Genomic DNA, 13,573 nt, shown 5'->3' with positions numbered 1-13,573 from the left:
CAGACGGAGGTACATCAAAATCGGGCATCTGTTATGCATCTATTGACAATTTCCGATCGATCTCTACGTGGAGAACCTCCTTCAACGCCAAACTAAATATGGGTAGTTGCCGTGTCGTATCTTCGACATCGTCCGTAAACGGTGTGACGCGGAGAACGGTGAAAGGACAGATCACGTGCTCTCGCGCTTGCCAAGCCCGTTAGCGTGATGTGTCCCGCAACTCTGTGCACGAGCGTCACCCATCACTTCGTCACCCATCCCTGCGATGCGCCGCCATGCCACCGAAGCACATTGCGCAAACGTCCACCGAAGTCAAGAAAGCCTACAAGAAAAACGGCCCCGTGATATCTGAGCGCACGCACAAACAACTGCAGCGCGGCCATGAACTCGAACAGCGCGCAACGCGCGAGCGCGAAGCCGAGCAACGACGAAAGCTGGCGAAGGAAAGACGATCCGAGAGAGAGAAGAAGGATGAGAAGATCAGGAAACAGATTGGCGTGGGTTTGGCAACGCAGTTGATTGGCTACAGCCATACCCAGGCGCACCTGAAACAGGGCATGGAAGCGTTCCTGGGAATAAATAAGAAACAGTTGGAAGAGCGGAGACGGAAGGAAGAGGAGCAGCGTAGAGAAGAGGAGTTTGCGAAGAAATTGGAAGTCATTGCGCAGGATACCGAGAAGGAGCTGTTTGACGATGAAGATATGGATGATGTCATGCTGGACCTGCCTGTAATTGACACGCAGGATGGAGGGGGCTGGGTTGACGATGATCTCGACGATGACACACTGCTCGAAGTCCATGATTTCGTTATGTCAGATCCAGTCGAACAAACCGTGCACGAGCCAATAAGTGCTCCACCACGTCCTGCAACCGCACCTCCAACACCTCCAAGACAGACCCCGAGGAAGAGTCAGCAATCGACAGTTCCTCTACCCGTGCAACATCTGCAGCTACAGTCGGACCTACCGCAACGAGCCGATGTGAAAGAAGACTTCGAGTTCACACGCGCGCATGGGCCTATTAATAGGATCGTAGAGGCTGCGTTGGACAGACTCCCTGGCGACACCATCGAGTTCTTGTCACAAGATTCGGCCGCAGCCCATGCAAACTGGGAACCTGCGAATGGCTTGCTCTACAAGCTGAACCCAGTCGGACTGCCTCCGCACCGGCTGCGGGTGAAGATAGGATGTGTAGTGGTCTGCCTAAGAGATCTCAACACAAGTAGCCAGCTGTCTAAGAGTCAGCATGTACGGATATTGCGAGCTGAGAATGAGCGTTTAGAATGTCTCACGCTCGATGGCCAACTTGCAGGTACAAAGACTGTTATAACGCGTGTACCCTTCGCGGCAAAATACCGCAACGATGACAAATTTCCGTTCACGAGAGTTCAGTATCCTGTACGCGTCGCAACCGACTATATACAGACGGAGCCGTCGCAAGAAGTGCAGCAGTCTGGGTTCAAGTTGCCATCGATCAATGGGAAAGCACGACCACCTACTCTAGTGAGGAGGCCTACGCCACCGACAGGCAAGCAATTAAGCTCAAATCCAACATTCAAGTTGCCAGGACTCCCAGCCTCCAAGGTACATACACCGGCCGTGTCGGAGTCTTCGCAGCCCATTGCACCGACATCGCTTGTACTCGACAATTGGGATGACTTCCTCGAAAGTGGTACACAGATTGCGCGTGAGCTGTCTGTGGAAGACTCAGCAGGCCCTACGCGATCAGACAGCATCAATCGCCACTTGGCTTCCAAAGAGTCGACGCCTCCCCTCTCAACGCAAGACTTCGACTTCTCCCTAGATGACCTAGACGATGAGCCACCAAGACGGTGTTTACCGATTACAGATCCTGACTCGAGCAAGAAATCTACACCAAAGGCTCAGCCGAAAGCTGTGGTATTGAGTAGAACCAGCAAGCCTCCTGCTTCTGTCAAACCTGGACCGCTATCAAGGACTGCGAATCTACGCAGAATCGATTTGGAGGCGCGTCACGCGTCGCCTCCTATTGCCCATCCACAAAGGCCACCACAGTCGAAGTCCAAAAGGCCAATGGCACCCCACACTAGGTCTCCGCCACTGGCGAAGAAGCCTCGTCTAGCACCGCCGCCGTTCCCCAGAAGTGCGACTACGACTACTTCAACAGGACGGCTGAGTGACTTTGGCATTTCCACACAAGAAGCTACCTCGTTCTTTGACGATGATGACGAGTTTGCGTTTGGTTCGCCACCAATCGCAGTTTGAACTCACGAGTTTGCTTGATTCGGCTTGGCAAAGGCGTTTGGGAGCTGTACACCGACTTTGGCTTTTGGATATACCCAACATTGCGCCGGCATTTGAGTAAGTATGTACATGTGCTTTCCCTGTGATATTGCTACCTATGGTCTCGGTGGTAATTATACTTCGGTCTTCTAGCGACCAATAATATTGCTTGGCCCCCGCGCGGACCGCTGCAACGCCACCCGCGGGCCGTCACCCTTGCTTGTCCGCTGTCTGCCTGATGTTCGTCTTTACTACAAGCGCGTCCTCATGCACATCCTCATGCGCATCCTTCTCCTTGTCAGGCCCGCCAAGCAGATCTCGACACCATTCCACTGCGCAATGTGGCCTGGTGTGCTTACGGATCTTCGCCAAACTTTCTTGTTGCAGGCGTGTTTGTGCAATTGCAAAGGCGCTTAATTCCGCCCCATGCATGTACCTTCGTATCCAGCCTCCTGCGCGGCAATGGATATGTTAAAACTCCGCACCCCCAGGATGAGGAATCCCGATTACTTCAACAAAGTGCGTTAAAACTTTATGAATCCCCATCGTCGCTACCAATACAGTTGCAGCGATGGAGAGCCTTCGACCAGGCTCAGAGCCATCAGTCGCGCGATCATCTAGTCCTGCGCTTCGCCAGTATCTTAGGCGAGCAAGCCCTGCTACAAACGATGATTCAAACCGGTCCACGATCCATTATGTCCCTGCGCAAACGAGCGATGATATCGAGCGCTCAAGTGTAAGATCGTCAGTGGGTAAACAACAAACTCACATTGGGTACGAGAAATTCGACGCACCAAGTACGGATGGTGGTCGTGCAGCCCAGCCACCTCATGTGCTCTGGACCGGACTACCCGTGTACGCTCTCACCTGGGAGATTTTGGGCATTATCATTTCGATACTGTTTCTGATTCTAGGGGCATTTGTTGCGAAGCTCAAAGATCAGAATGAGACAGAATGGTCCAGAACTGTAATCCAGGCAACTCGAGTTGCTCCCTCTATATGGCCGATCCTGTTTTCTGGGGTTTTAGGAAACGCTGTTCGCCGGTTTGCCAATTGGCGGGTTGAGCACGGTATTCAGCTTCTGGTGAGAAGATCGCTAAGCTTGGTGATGTACTGAATGCTAATGATGAACAACAGGCCTTAGAACAGTTGATGGGTTCCCTCACCGTCAGTAGACCGTATCATCATTCTTTGAAATGCTAATAATCTGGCTAGATGGCTGGTTCTCTCATAGCCATATTCACATGGTGGATCCTCAAGCCCGCTTCTCTCGTTCTTATCCTCTTGTGGGCTTTCAATCCTCTCGGCTCGCAGGCATCATTTCGAGCTGTTTATCTCAGTGACGTCACCGATGTTGGAACAGGCACAATCTCTCATTACGATCCACGGCTTAGCCTCCAGATGAACCTCACCGCATGGTCCTATAGAACGACTCGATTAAGGCCTACGATTCGCGCTCAATACGAGGCCTTGCTTTACGACGTCATTGCAAGCACCCAGTATGCAGATCCACAGAGTCCCACGTATGATAGCATCATCACGAAACTTGGGGGCGCACGAGTAGCTGGTGTGCAGTCCGCTATGGACATCTGGGGCAATATTCGTATACCACATCTAGAATATATGGCAGGCTACAATCCATCGGATCCCGCGGAGTGGGTTTCTGTACCGTGGACGGAAGCCGTTCAAAACTACAGCAGCTTGGCAGGCGATCGATTTGAAGGCGTCGATCGAGCCGTAACAGGTAACACCACATTTAACATGTCCTCCAGCTATCAAACGTTCAATGTAAGCGACTCGTCTTGCACTCCTTTCTATGGTACCTCAGCTAAGCAACTTCTCATAGTGTGCGCCTTGGATACGTCTCAATGGTTCTCAGGCTAGGTCGTGGATCTCGACAACGTTCGGTTATAACGGAACGGTGCTGTGGAGCGGAATAGCGGCAGTAAACAGAGGACACACTAATCGACTCTTACCGCGAACATACTTCGCGGCATCGTCTGCGGGAAAAGTTTACAACAGAACATATCCAGGATCACCACAGCTTATCTTCGGAAACCGAATCGCCTCGGAGGAGGGTCTTAACTACACCTCCTGTGACAGTAGGACAACTTATGTTGACACGCAGGTCGAATGTAGATCGCAAGGCACGGGTGCCAAGTTGACGTGCGGCGTCAAGGCCATCCGAAAGATGCCCACTGCGCCAGAGTCCGACGCATACAATCTACTGGAGACATGGCGCGTTCGAGAGGGCACGGGTACAAACATTGTTCCGTTAATGCCACATAGTTTTCTCGATGATTTCATGGATCTCCTCGATGACAATAACGGGGGCAGCGGCGCCTCGAGCTTGGTCGAATACTACATTCAAGACCCCCTTACAGCCTTCGGTGCAGGCCCATACAGCAAAGAGGAAAGCGCGGAGCTCTGGGACGTAGACGTCAAGCTGGTAGAGAAGCGCTTAAGCTTGCTGTACAACACACTGTGGAAACTTGGCTGGACGTATAAATCGATCCACGGAGGGGACTGGGTCAGAGACGACAAGATCGATAACATCGCAAACGTAACCGCGGACACCCTTACACCACTCCAACCTGTCTACGCAATCGACATGCCGTGGATGATCATCTATTTTGTGTCTGTGGGCATCATGCTTCTTGCTGCACTCAGCTCGCTTGCACTACACGCGTTGTGCATCGCGCCTCCGATGTTGGGCTATGTCAGTAGCCTCGTCAGAGACTCTGTGTTCTTCAGCGAGCCTGGCATACAGGGTAATAGCACAGAAGGAGGCTCGAGTAAGGCTCGTAGACTCGGTCAGATGAAGGTCAAGATCGCCGACGTATGGTCTGGGGAGAGTGTGGGCAGAGTTGCCTTTGCGCCTGCGGAGGGCAAGGGTGCGATGCAGAAGGGGAAGTGGTATGAATGAACACCCAGAACAAAGATGCAGCTATACTTGTCACAATTCCCGTGGACGTCTCAGCTTGATGCGACGCATGCGAAGCTGACGCTTTTGGTAGCCACAACAGCTTGGGCGACTATCTGCAGTCAAACGTGTGCAAGTGCGTAAGTTAGTCTTGCGTGGTTGCTACTGCTGTTGGTTGGTCCATGCTCGTTGGCCATGAAGTCTGAACACAGGCGGCTCCGCAGTGGTTAATCGTCTGAACTGTAGTAGGGTGAGCCCTGCGATTCAGGTAAAAATAGAGTTTATTGGTTAGCAGACCCTGCAATTGCTTGCAAACACACACAAGTGGCCTAACTACTCAATCGTGAGCTTCAAACACACAGGAAACTTTGGGTGTGAACGTTCCGAGAGTCTCTAATCTTTGTTGGTGATAGCCAAACCGACAAGCATTCCGTGGTTGAAGATGTACCTGCAAGGCTGTTATTGATCTTCACACTAGCGTCCATTAGCGTTATTCGGCTCCCCAAATCCGCTTGCCGTCATGAAACATCCGGCAAGCGCAACTACCTACCCACAAAGTCTTTGCGACGACGATTCCGTGGATCGCCAATCCGAGGCTCTTGGAGGTACACTCCGCGCGGACATGCGCCGTCAGCATGTTGACATGACCGTAGATGCGATGCTTGTGAAAAAACACTGACGCAGTCAACCATCGTCCCCCATGCGCTGACAGCAGCAACGCGCTGCCACAGTCAGCTCTGCTGTCGGCCGCGTAGGCTTGCTTGTCGCAGTGTGGAAGTGACAATCAGCCCACATGGGTGTCTCAGAGAGCAATATTTTTGGCACACTGGATCTTTCGTCAAACATCAGGGCCACTGTCCATGGTGGTGTGGTCCGGCTAGGTGGCCGATCGCCGCACTGTGTTACACCAAACCGGCTACTGCTGTCAGAACATAGGGACCCATACGAGGTACCGTAGCGCCGCCGCTTGACTACTGCGCACTGACGTCGCTTACTCGCGGGAACAGCACAGTGCGTTTCGGTGGCTGCTATTTACGACTCGGCTGCTGTTTGGCTGCTGGACGATCGTCGGCGTCGTACCAAGAATGTAGGGGAACACGATGCGTCTGGTGTATCTGCACTCAGGCGAGTAGGCTCGACTTGGATTATGCAGGGCAGCGCGTTTGAGGAGAGGATGGGCTGAGTTTGAGCTTGTCACTTTGAGATGGGGCAGGTATGTATATAAGATAGACGCATGGTCAGCTTAAAGGTCATCACAACAGCTCATCTCATCAACACTACTACACCAACAGCAACTCAACCCTACTTCAATAACCCTTCACTGCCTCAGTTCTACTTCTAAACTTTCAATCAACACCACAATCAACAAAATGGCCACCTCCCACATCGAGACCTCCATCGGCAGCACCGACGCCGCCATTGTTATCGCCGCCCTGCACAACCACGACCTGATGATCAAGACCGTCTGCCCAGCCCTCGTCAGCTACTCCTTCGATTCCGGCGACAAGACCACCTCCGCCACGTACAACGTCACCGACAAGAAGCCCATCGGCCAGGTACATACCCTCCCCTGTCCCAACGAGTGACCCCCTTCTAACCAAACCAGACAACCTACAAACTCACCCTCACCAACGTCGAGACAGGCGTCGACTCTCTCGTCAATGCAAAGCCTCCCGTCGGCATCCTGACCATTGCGGGCAAGTGGCGCGTCGCCGACGGCAAGCTGACCGAGGACGTTGTCATTGATGGTAACTTCATGATGAAGAAGGTTGCCAAGGGAAACGTCGAGAAGACGCACCCTGAGCAGCACGCCAAGCTGATCGAGGCTGCCAAGTCATGAACTCGTAGAAGGGACGTTGTAGCGATTTAACAGGCTTCGGCTTTTTGTTTGGAGCGGCATTTTGGGAGCATGTATAGCATAGTCGGGAGTTTGAATCAATTGGATACATTTCAACGCAAAGTTACGTGAGTGTGCACTTTGTCTGATGGCTGTCCTTGATCAAAGGAATCGGACATGTGGTGTGAGATGATTCGGTCACTGGATGCGAAGGACACACAGAATTCGCTCGGTGACAGTACCCGCCGGAGCTGGCTGTCGAATCAGGTGCGAATCGGAACACGAAATACACGAGTAGGAATTTATTTCTCACATGTGTATGCATCTGCAGCGATTTGTTAACACCAAGAAGATATCACGTGTACATTGTTGTCAGGACATGTCATGTATTTCAAGCTGATGGTATGCCCGGTAACTTCTACTGTGCAAATCACGGTCTTTATGACAGTACACGTATCTCAAGACTAACCTGAAGCAGAAAGCATTCAACAGTAGACGTTAAAATTTTATTTTCGACTACAAGTAGTACCCTTGAGCCACACTCGCCAATATTAGCCTCAAGACAATTACATGCTCACAACCCCAAGAGTAGCAGATCATTTTTTTTATCACATACAGGCTTGGGCTTGGTAGGTGTGTCCGGTCTTGGAGGAGTTAATGGAGGCGGTCCCTCAGGAGGGCTGGCGGGAGGTAAGCCCGGTGTCTCTGAACCTTTGCTCCTCGATTCGTTGGCTGATCTGCCAATTCAACATATCCATTTCAGGACGCAGGTACTCCACAACATTGGTCAGCTTCGGAATCTCCGCAGCGGTGTCAATGAATGCTGATAAATGACCGACAAACGTTGCTGGATCGGCAAGCGCGATATCGTTGAAGATGTCGTACCCTTCCACAGCTCTGACCTTGAGAATAGTGGAACCTTCCTGGGCCAATCTTCGGAGTCCATCAAGAGATCGATCGACCACTAACAGCGAATCGTTGTATGTAGCAGTTTCCGAATGTGCACGAGCCTATCGTATCGCCTCTCGAGTGAGGCATCATACGGAGCTGAGCGCCCCGCGCCGTTCGACTAGGTAGAACGAGTCGCGGATCTGTTGTGCGACGCGGAAGCGCCGCGCCGAATTGAGAACTGTTGTCTTCAATACTGACTCTAGGAGCATACCTGGCATACCAACCAGAATGCCTTGATTCCTGGCAGAATCTCGAAAATCGTCCAGGTACCGCCTCTCCGGTAGCTTCGGAGACTTGCCTTCGCCTTCATTCTTCAAGTTCTCGCAAATGGTCTTCGAGAACGATGAACCGACAACAGCACTGAAAGCAGTTCCAAGGAATGCTCTTGGCATCAGTCCTTCTTCCAAGTAGTCAGGATCTGGAGTGCCTCCATTATTACCTTGCTGGATGCTGGGGAAACGAGAGCCTGTCCTATAGCTCTCCAATTCTGTAGTGCTTCTGCACATATCATATCGTAAGAATCAGCATGGGACTCCTTGACAGGATCCATGAGCATGGTGATAACGAATACGGCCATCTCTCTGCCTTTCCCAAGGTCGGTATCTGCTTTATCCTCGCTTTCTTTACCGTTGCGAGGCGAGTTTGCACTCATGAGGCCAGCGATTGAACCTTGCGACCCCAGCCACAAAGTTGGCAACGTGCCTGAAGTGGCATCGAGCAACGACTCCAGGTTAGGAGCGTAGATGCGCCCCCTTGGTATGAGAGCTGGTGCAGGATGATTGTTGCTCTCTCTCGGTGTGACAGGCTAAGTCCGAACAAATGCACGCCATATGCGGCGATAAGTGGAAAATCTCGAGATACTTCCTGTGATATGTGAGAACTATCCTCGAATAGATGAAAAGCATGGTTTTAAAACTGCTTGTCAACGAATATTGATTTGGAGCGGGAGACGCCTTTTGTGCAACCTGGTTCTACCCTGGATCGTCCCTGGACCACGACAGCTTCATGCGATGGTCCAAATTTTGAAATCTTTCCAGATTCATGTATGGTAGTGGTTGAGAGTGCCCTTGAGCTGAACCCTGGTATTCATTGTTGGGAATACTCGGAGACCAATAGGGTGTCGATGCGAAGGCAGGAAGGGATTCATCGGTAATTACGAACAAGGGGAAATGGAATGAATAGGTATTGGAAATAGTTGCAGGGTTGGTGATGCAAGAAAGAGAAATATGTTTTGGTAGAGGGTTGAGAAAGGTGAAGGTTTTACCCGAGAGGCAATTAACAAGCTACCTAGAATGCTGGAGTGGAAAGAATTACCACCTTGATACACATGATTCTCTGGCGCTCGTTTCCTTCCGGAAAACGCAGCTCCCTCAACCTCAGGATGCACTTTGCAGGTTGTTCTTCGCCAACGTACGGCAGTGATGCCTGCTGAGCTGAGAACGCGGTCACGCCGACAACGCCTCCAGGCTGCGACAACTCGCATCTCCAGCACCTCCAGCAGCCTGTATCAGGCACAGAACTGCGTCTAGGTGGAAGTTAGACATAGCACACCGCTCTGATCATAAAGCGCTTTGACCGGACCCTGATCGTCTTGATCGTCGAAGTGCTTGCCTGGTTTGTGGGGAGGCACTCGGGCTGCACGGCCGGCGGAGCGCTCCTGGAATCCTTCCAGGCGGCGAAATGGGTGGCGCAGCGCGGCAACCCAGTCAGCGTGTGCCACGCTGAGGCAGGTCGGCGTTGCATAGCCTTGCGCCTGTCGCAGTTCTCGAGCTGGCCCACAGCAACTTCGACTGCGCACTAGAGGTCACGCCGATTGGAGGTGTGACGCAACCGTCATGTGAGCCTGAGGCTTGGACAGCCAGGGTCTAGCTATTACTATCAACTTTCGCCTGGCACCTAACAACATTCTTGACAACATATTGCAACCATGGGAAGACGTGACGACTCCCCACCACAAAGGCGTCGTAAGTCTGCTTGTCAACACCAATACTTGCGACATGCTAACGTCCTCCAGCTGAGCCCAGCTACCGCTTCGATAGCTACGAAGACGGCAAGCCAAAATGGGCGCCTCAGACCCCAACAGAAGATCCTAGGGACAACCGCGACCATCGCGATCGCGACGACCGACGAGAATCACGGCGACACAGAGAGCGCTACGAAGATGCACCTCCTCCACCAAAAGGTAGGCCTTTCAACCTAGTCGCCTATGCCATGCTCACCTCAAACTAGAGAGTCGCCCGCGCCCACGCAGAAGAAACTCCTCCGGATCTGATTCTGGTTCCGATGGTCGCCCGGCCAAACCACCGCGGCGAAGCAACACACAGCGCGATCGACGCCCACGGGATCGCGATCAGTACGACTCATACGACGAGCACCCACGCCGAGACGACCGTCGTCGCGACAACCGTGGCTACGTGAGCGACGACAGGCACAATCGACCTCGCAAAGATTACGACGACCGGGAGCGCAGAGATCGACGTCATGATGACCGCGACAGAAGCAGGGACCGGAGCAGAGACCGCTATGATGACAGGGATCGCGACAGGCGACGAGATGACAGAGACCGAAGGGACCGCTACAAAGACGATCGCCGAGACGACCGCCATCGCGACGACCGGCGAGATGAGCGAAGGAAGTCTACACCCTACGACGCTCTCTTCTCCATGCTGGCCAACTCGGGCTCGGGCAGCAGCTCTCGGCGCGACGACAGAGACCGACGAGACCGCTACGATGATCGCGACCATGATCGCAGGGACAGAGATGTCAGATCTGGGCAGCCCGAGTGGCAGAAGCAGGCTATGAGCATGTTCACAGCTTATGCGTTGCCTATGATCAAGAAGGAAGGCACCAAGTACCTGCAAAAGCAGGCTGGCAACATGATGGGAGGGAAGAAGCGTTAGGAGCGCAGGAGCCGAACCTTGTGATTGCATGGCGTTGCGGCATCTCAGCGTTTGGGCGTGCATTGGTATGAAGTCACGCTATGATACACTTAATTTGACGAATAAACTAGATTATGATAGGCCGCTCATTCCGTGTTTCCGCTCGTGCTCAAGGTATTCCCACGAGGAAGCACGTGCGCGTGATGTCATGCATGATCGTTGTTTGTAGCAGTACGCGACGGCGCGAAGCAGCAAGAAGCAACGGAGAATCCCGGAGGACAATTGCAACAAACTGATCAATAGCAAAGGCACGTTGTAAAATAGCGCAAACACTTCGCAACAAAGACAGACCCCTCGAAGGCGATAGGTAAGATGCATGGTGGTGGCGATGGCGTTTTGCCACATCCTGACTCCGCGACGGAAGGTGCAGCCGTGCCACTGTTTCCTCGAATGGGGTGACAACGCGCTCAAGAGATATTTGTAAAACGTATACTTTGTTTCAACCCGTACGATGCTTTGATGTAATGTCCCGAAATGAGCTGCGATGGTAGTTCAGGAGGCTTTGGATTTCTCAATCTTTGCAAGTTCGACTCACTGTGCCAGTAAGTAAATCAGCATCCGAAGCCGATGTTTCTGAGAAAATATAGTGCAACGCTCATTGAGACCAAACTTGGGGCACATAGACGTGACCAGAAACATCAACAGAGCTAGACGGCGGACTGACTGCAGATAGCTTGTGTATCAAATCTGGATTCGTCGACACTGCCCTCCTTTCTTGACCTAAGGGCTGCGGTGTTAGGTCGGATACATTCGAGACACGAACATCAAAAAGCTATCAAACACCATTCACTATGCAGAGAGCACGAAAAAGTAAAGACAATCAGTCTGAATTCATAACTCGTATATCGTGCCTGGTATCATAAAAGCACTAACAAAAACCATTCCTTTCCATTCATCGGAGCTCTGCGACCTGGGCTGCCAGGGCGAGTTGTCCGACTCTGCATTTAAACCTTGGTCTCCTTGTTGTCGACAATCTCCACCGCGTGCGTGCCATCCTTCTCGTTGAAGCTGCCAGTCTCAATATCCTTGACTGGCTCAGCATGGTGACCAATGGGGCCCGCCTCCTCGAAGTGGCGGCCCTTCTTCTCGGGACCGAGCGCAGTAGTAACAGTAATGCCAATGGCGATGATCGCGGTCGCGATGCCCATGACCGGGCCATATGCGGGAGACTGCCTGCCGTCGTGGGTCTTGATCATGATGCCCTCGGCAGCAGCGTTGACGATCTGAGCAGACGGCGACGAGATCATGTTGCCCAGCTGGTAGGTAAGACCGACGAAGGAGGAGCGGAAGGCGGGTGGCGACAGCTCGTTGAGATGGATGGGAATCACACCCCAGGCACCCTGCACGAAGAACTGGATCATGAAGCCAGAGGCGGACAGGCCGCGCTCGGTGGTGGGCAGAATCCAGGCGGGGATCAGGAAGGCGGACATGATGGCGGCGCAGCAGATAGTGCGGCGACGTCCGAACCACTGCGATGTGTAACCCAAGATGGTACCGCCGACGCAGGCACCGGTCTTCATGAGGATGGAAGCGCGAGTGGCACCGGCAGCGCTGAGGTGCTTGGACTGCTTCATGAAGGTGGTGTAGGAGTCCTGGCTGGTGTGGGAGTAGAAGTTGAACCAGGTCATGAGGAAGATGCAGTAAACAACCATGCGCCACTCAGCCTTAAGCATGGTCTTGGTCTCCGCCCAGAAAGCGCCAGGGGCGACGTCGTTCTTGGCCTCCTTCTTCGCAGCGATGAACTGCTTGGACTCGGGGAAGCAGATGCGGACAAGACCGACGAGGATGGAGAAGCCGGCACCAACCCAGAAGACAGTCTTCCAGGTGTTGGTCTCACCACCGACGCCGAGGTTGGCGCAGGCGGCGAGCACGTAACCGAACGAGTAACCCTGCTGCAGGATACCGGACATGAGACCACGAGCGTTGACACTGATGAGGTTAGTATAATTATTGCGTAGATGTTATCATGCATAACTTACGGGCAGTTCTCGAGTGCCATTGCGATGGCGTTACCGTAAACACCACCCATGAACAGACCAAAGAGGGATCGGACAGCCAGGAACTGGTTGAAGGTACCACAGTAGATTGTGGCGACCTGAAGAAGACCGAGAATGATCATGTTGAGGACCATGGGCCACTTGCGGCCGAACTTGTCACCAGCCAGGCCGAAGAATGCAGCACCGACAGATCGGAGCAGCAGTGTCAAGGTAATGGCTGTGGTGATTGAAGTGTTGCTCTGATCGTAGTAGTCGGCCAGCTTAGTGGTCTGGATGGACAAGGCGTGGAAGTCGAAAGCATCGGCTGTCCAGGCGAAAAATCCCACGAGGAAGTAAGCCCAGTCCTTCAGCTTGAGCTGCGCAAGCAAGCTGATGGGGTTCTTGAGCGGCTCAGGCCTCTGCCACTCGCAAGTCTCTTCGCCATATTCGTTTCTGACAACCACACGCTGATCCCACTTGAAGAGATCGCTGAGGGCTTGCTTCGCCGTGGCAACGGTGCCTTTGGCCAGAGGGTCGGCAGGTCTGTTGCCAGAGATTGTCGCCATTGTGTTGAGCAGGCCTGTTAAAAAGTAGGTGAAAGAGAAGCTGCTTCAAGTGTAAGACAGCTGAGCCTGATACTGGTTCACAAACCGAGGGCAAGGCACATCTATTATATGTGCTCCCAC

The 13,573-nt window shown here is 52.8% G+C and overlaps 5 protein-coding genes across 5 annotated transcripts; 3 read left to right on the top strand and 2 right to left on the bottom strand.

Moving 5' to 3' along the window:
- The first annotated feature begins 2,524 nt into the window (after positions 1–2,524).
- On the top strand, positions 2,525–5,586 carry C7974DRAFT_421798 (uncharacterized protein). Its single transcript, XM_046144305.1, has 4 exons — positions 2,525–3,345; positions 3,399–3,428; positions 3,477–4,049; positions 4,108–5,586. The coding sequence occupies exons 1-4, from the start codon at positions 2,833–2,835 to the stop codon at positions 5,185–5,187; spliced, it is 2,196 nt and encodes a 731-aa protein (XP_046000227.1). The 5' UTR covers positions 2,525–2,832; the 3' UTR covers positions 5,188–5,586.
- Positions 5,587–6,227: 641 nt separating this feature from the next.
- Positions 6,228–7,085, top strand: C7974DRAFT_127478 (uncharacterized protein). The gene is made up of 2 exons (XM_046135291.1): positions 6,228–6,740; positions 6,791–7,085. Exons 1-2 carry the CDS (start codon positions 6,555–6,557, stop codon positions 7,022–7,024), a joined length of 420 nt encoding a protein of 139 aa, XP_046000226.1. The 5' UTR covers positions 6,228–6,554; the 3' UTR covers positions 7,025–7,085.
- A 607-nt stretch (positions 7,086–7,692) lies between these two features.
- On the bottom strand, positions 7,693–8,624 carry C7974DRAFT_410180 (uncharacterized protein; the record flags this gene model as incomplete). The annotated part of the gene is made up of 3 exons (XM_046143445.1): positions 7,693–7,944; positions 8,065–8,422; positions 8,506–8,624. The coding sequence occupies 3 exons, from the start codon at positions 8,622–8,624 to the stop codon at positions 7,693–7,695; spliced, it is 729 nt and encodes a 242-aa protein (XP_046000225.1).
- Positions 8,625–9,677: 1,053 nt separating this feature from the next.
- Positions 9,678–10,928, top strand: C7974DRAFT_127427 (uncharacterized protein). The gene is made up of 3 exons (XM_046135290.1): positions 9,678–9,936; positions 9,987–10,154; positions 10,202–10,928. Exons 1-3 carry the CDS (start codon positions 9,900–9,902, stop codon positions 10,870–10,872), a joined length of 876 nt encoding a protein of 291 aa, XP_046000224.1. The 5' UTR covers positions 9,678–9,899; the 3' UTR covers positions 10,873–10,928.
- A 927-nt stretch (positions 10,929–11,855) lies between these two features.
- C7974DRAFT_304668 (carboxylic acid transport protein) lies at positions 11,856–13,453 on the bottom strand (the record flags this gene model as incomplete). Its single annotated transcript, XM_046137990.1, has 2 exons — positions 11,856–12,840; positions 12,891–13,453. 2 exons carry the CDS (start codon positions 13,451–13,453, stop codon positions 11,856–11,858), a joined length of 1,548 nt encoding a protein of 515 aa, XP_046000223.1.
- Between the last annotated feature and the right edge of the window lie 120 nt (positions 13,454–13,573).

This window comes from Boeremia exigua (genome assembly GCF_020726555.1).
Source record: "Boeremia exigua strain MPI-SDFR-AT-0100 chromosome Unknown C7974scaffold_3, whole genome shotgun sequence".
NCBI classification, from domain to species: Eukaryota; Fungi; Ascomycota; class Dothideomycetes; order Pleosporales; family Didymellaceae; genus Boeremia; species Boeremia exigua.
This window is presented reverse-complemented; position numbering and strand designations above follow the sequence as displayed.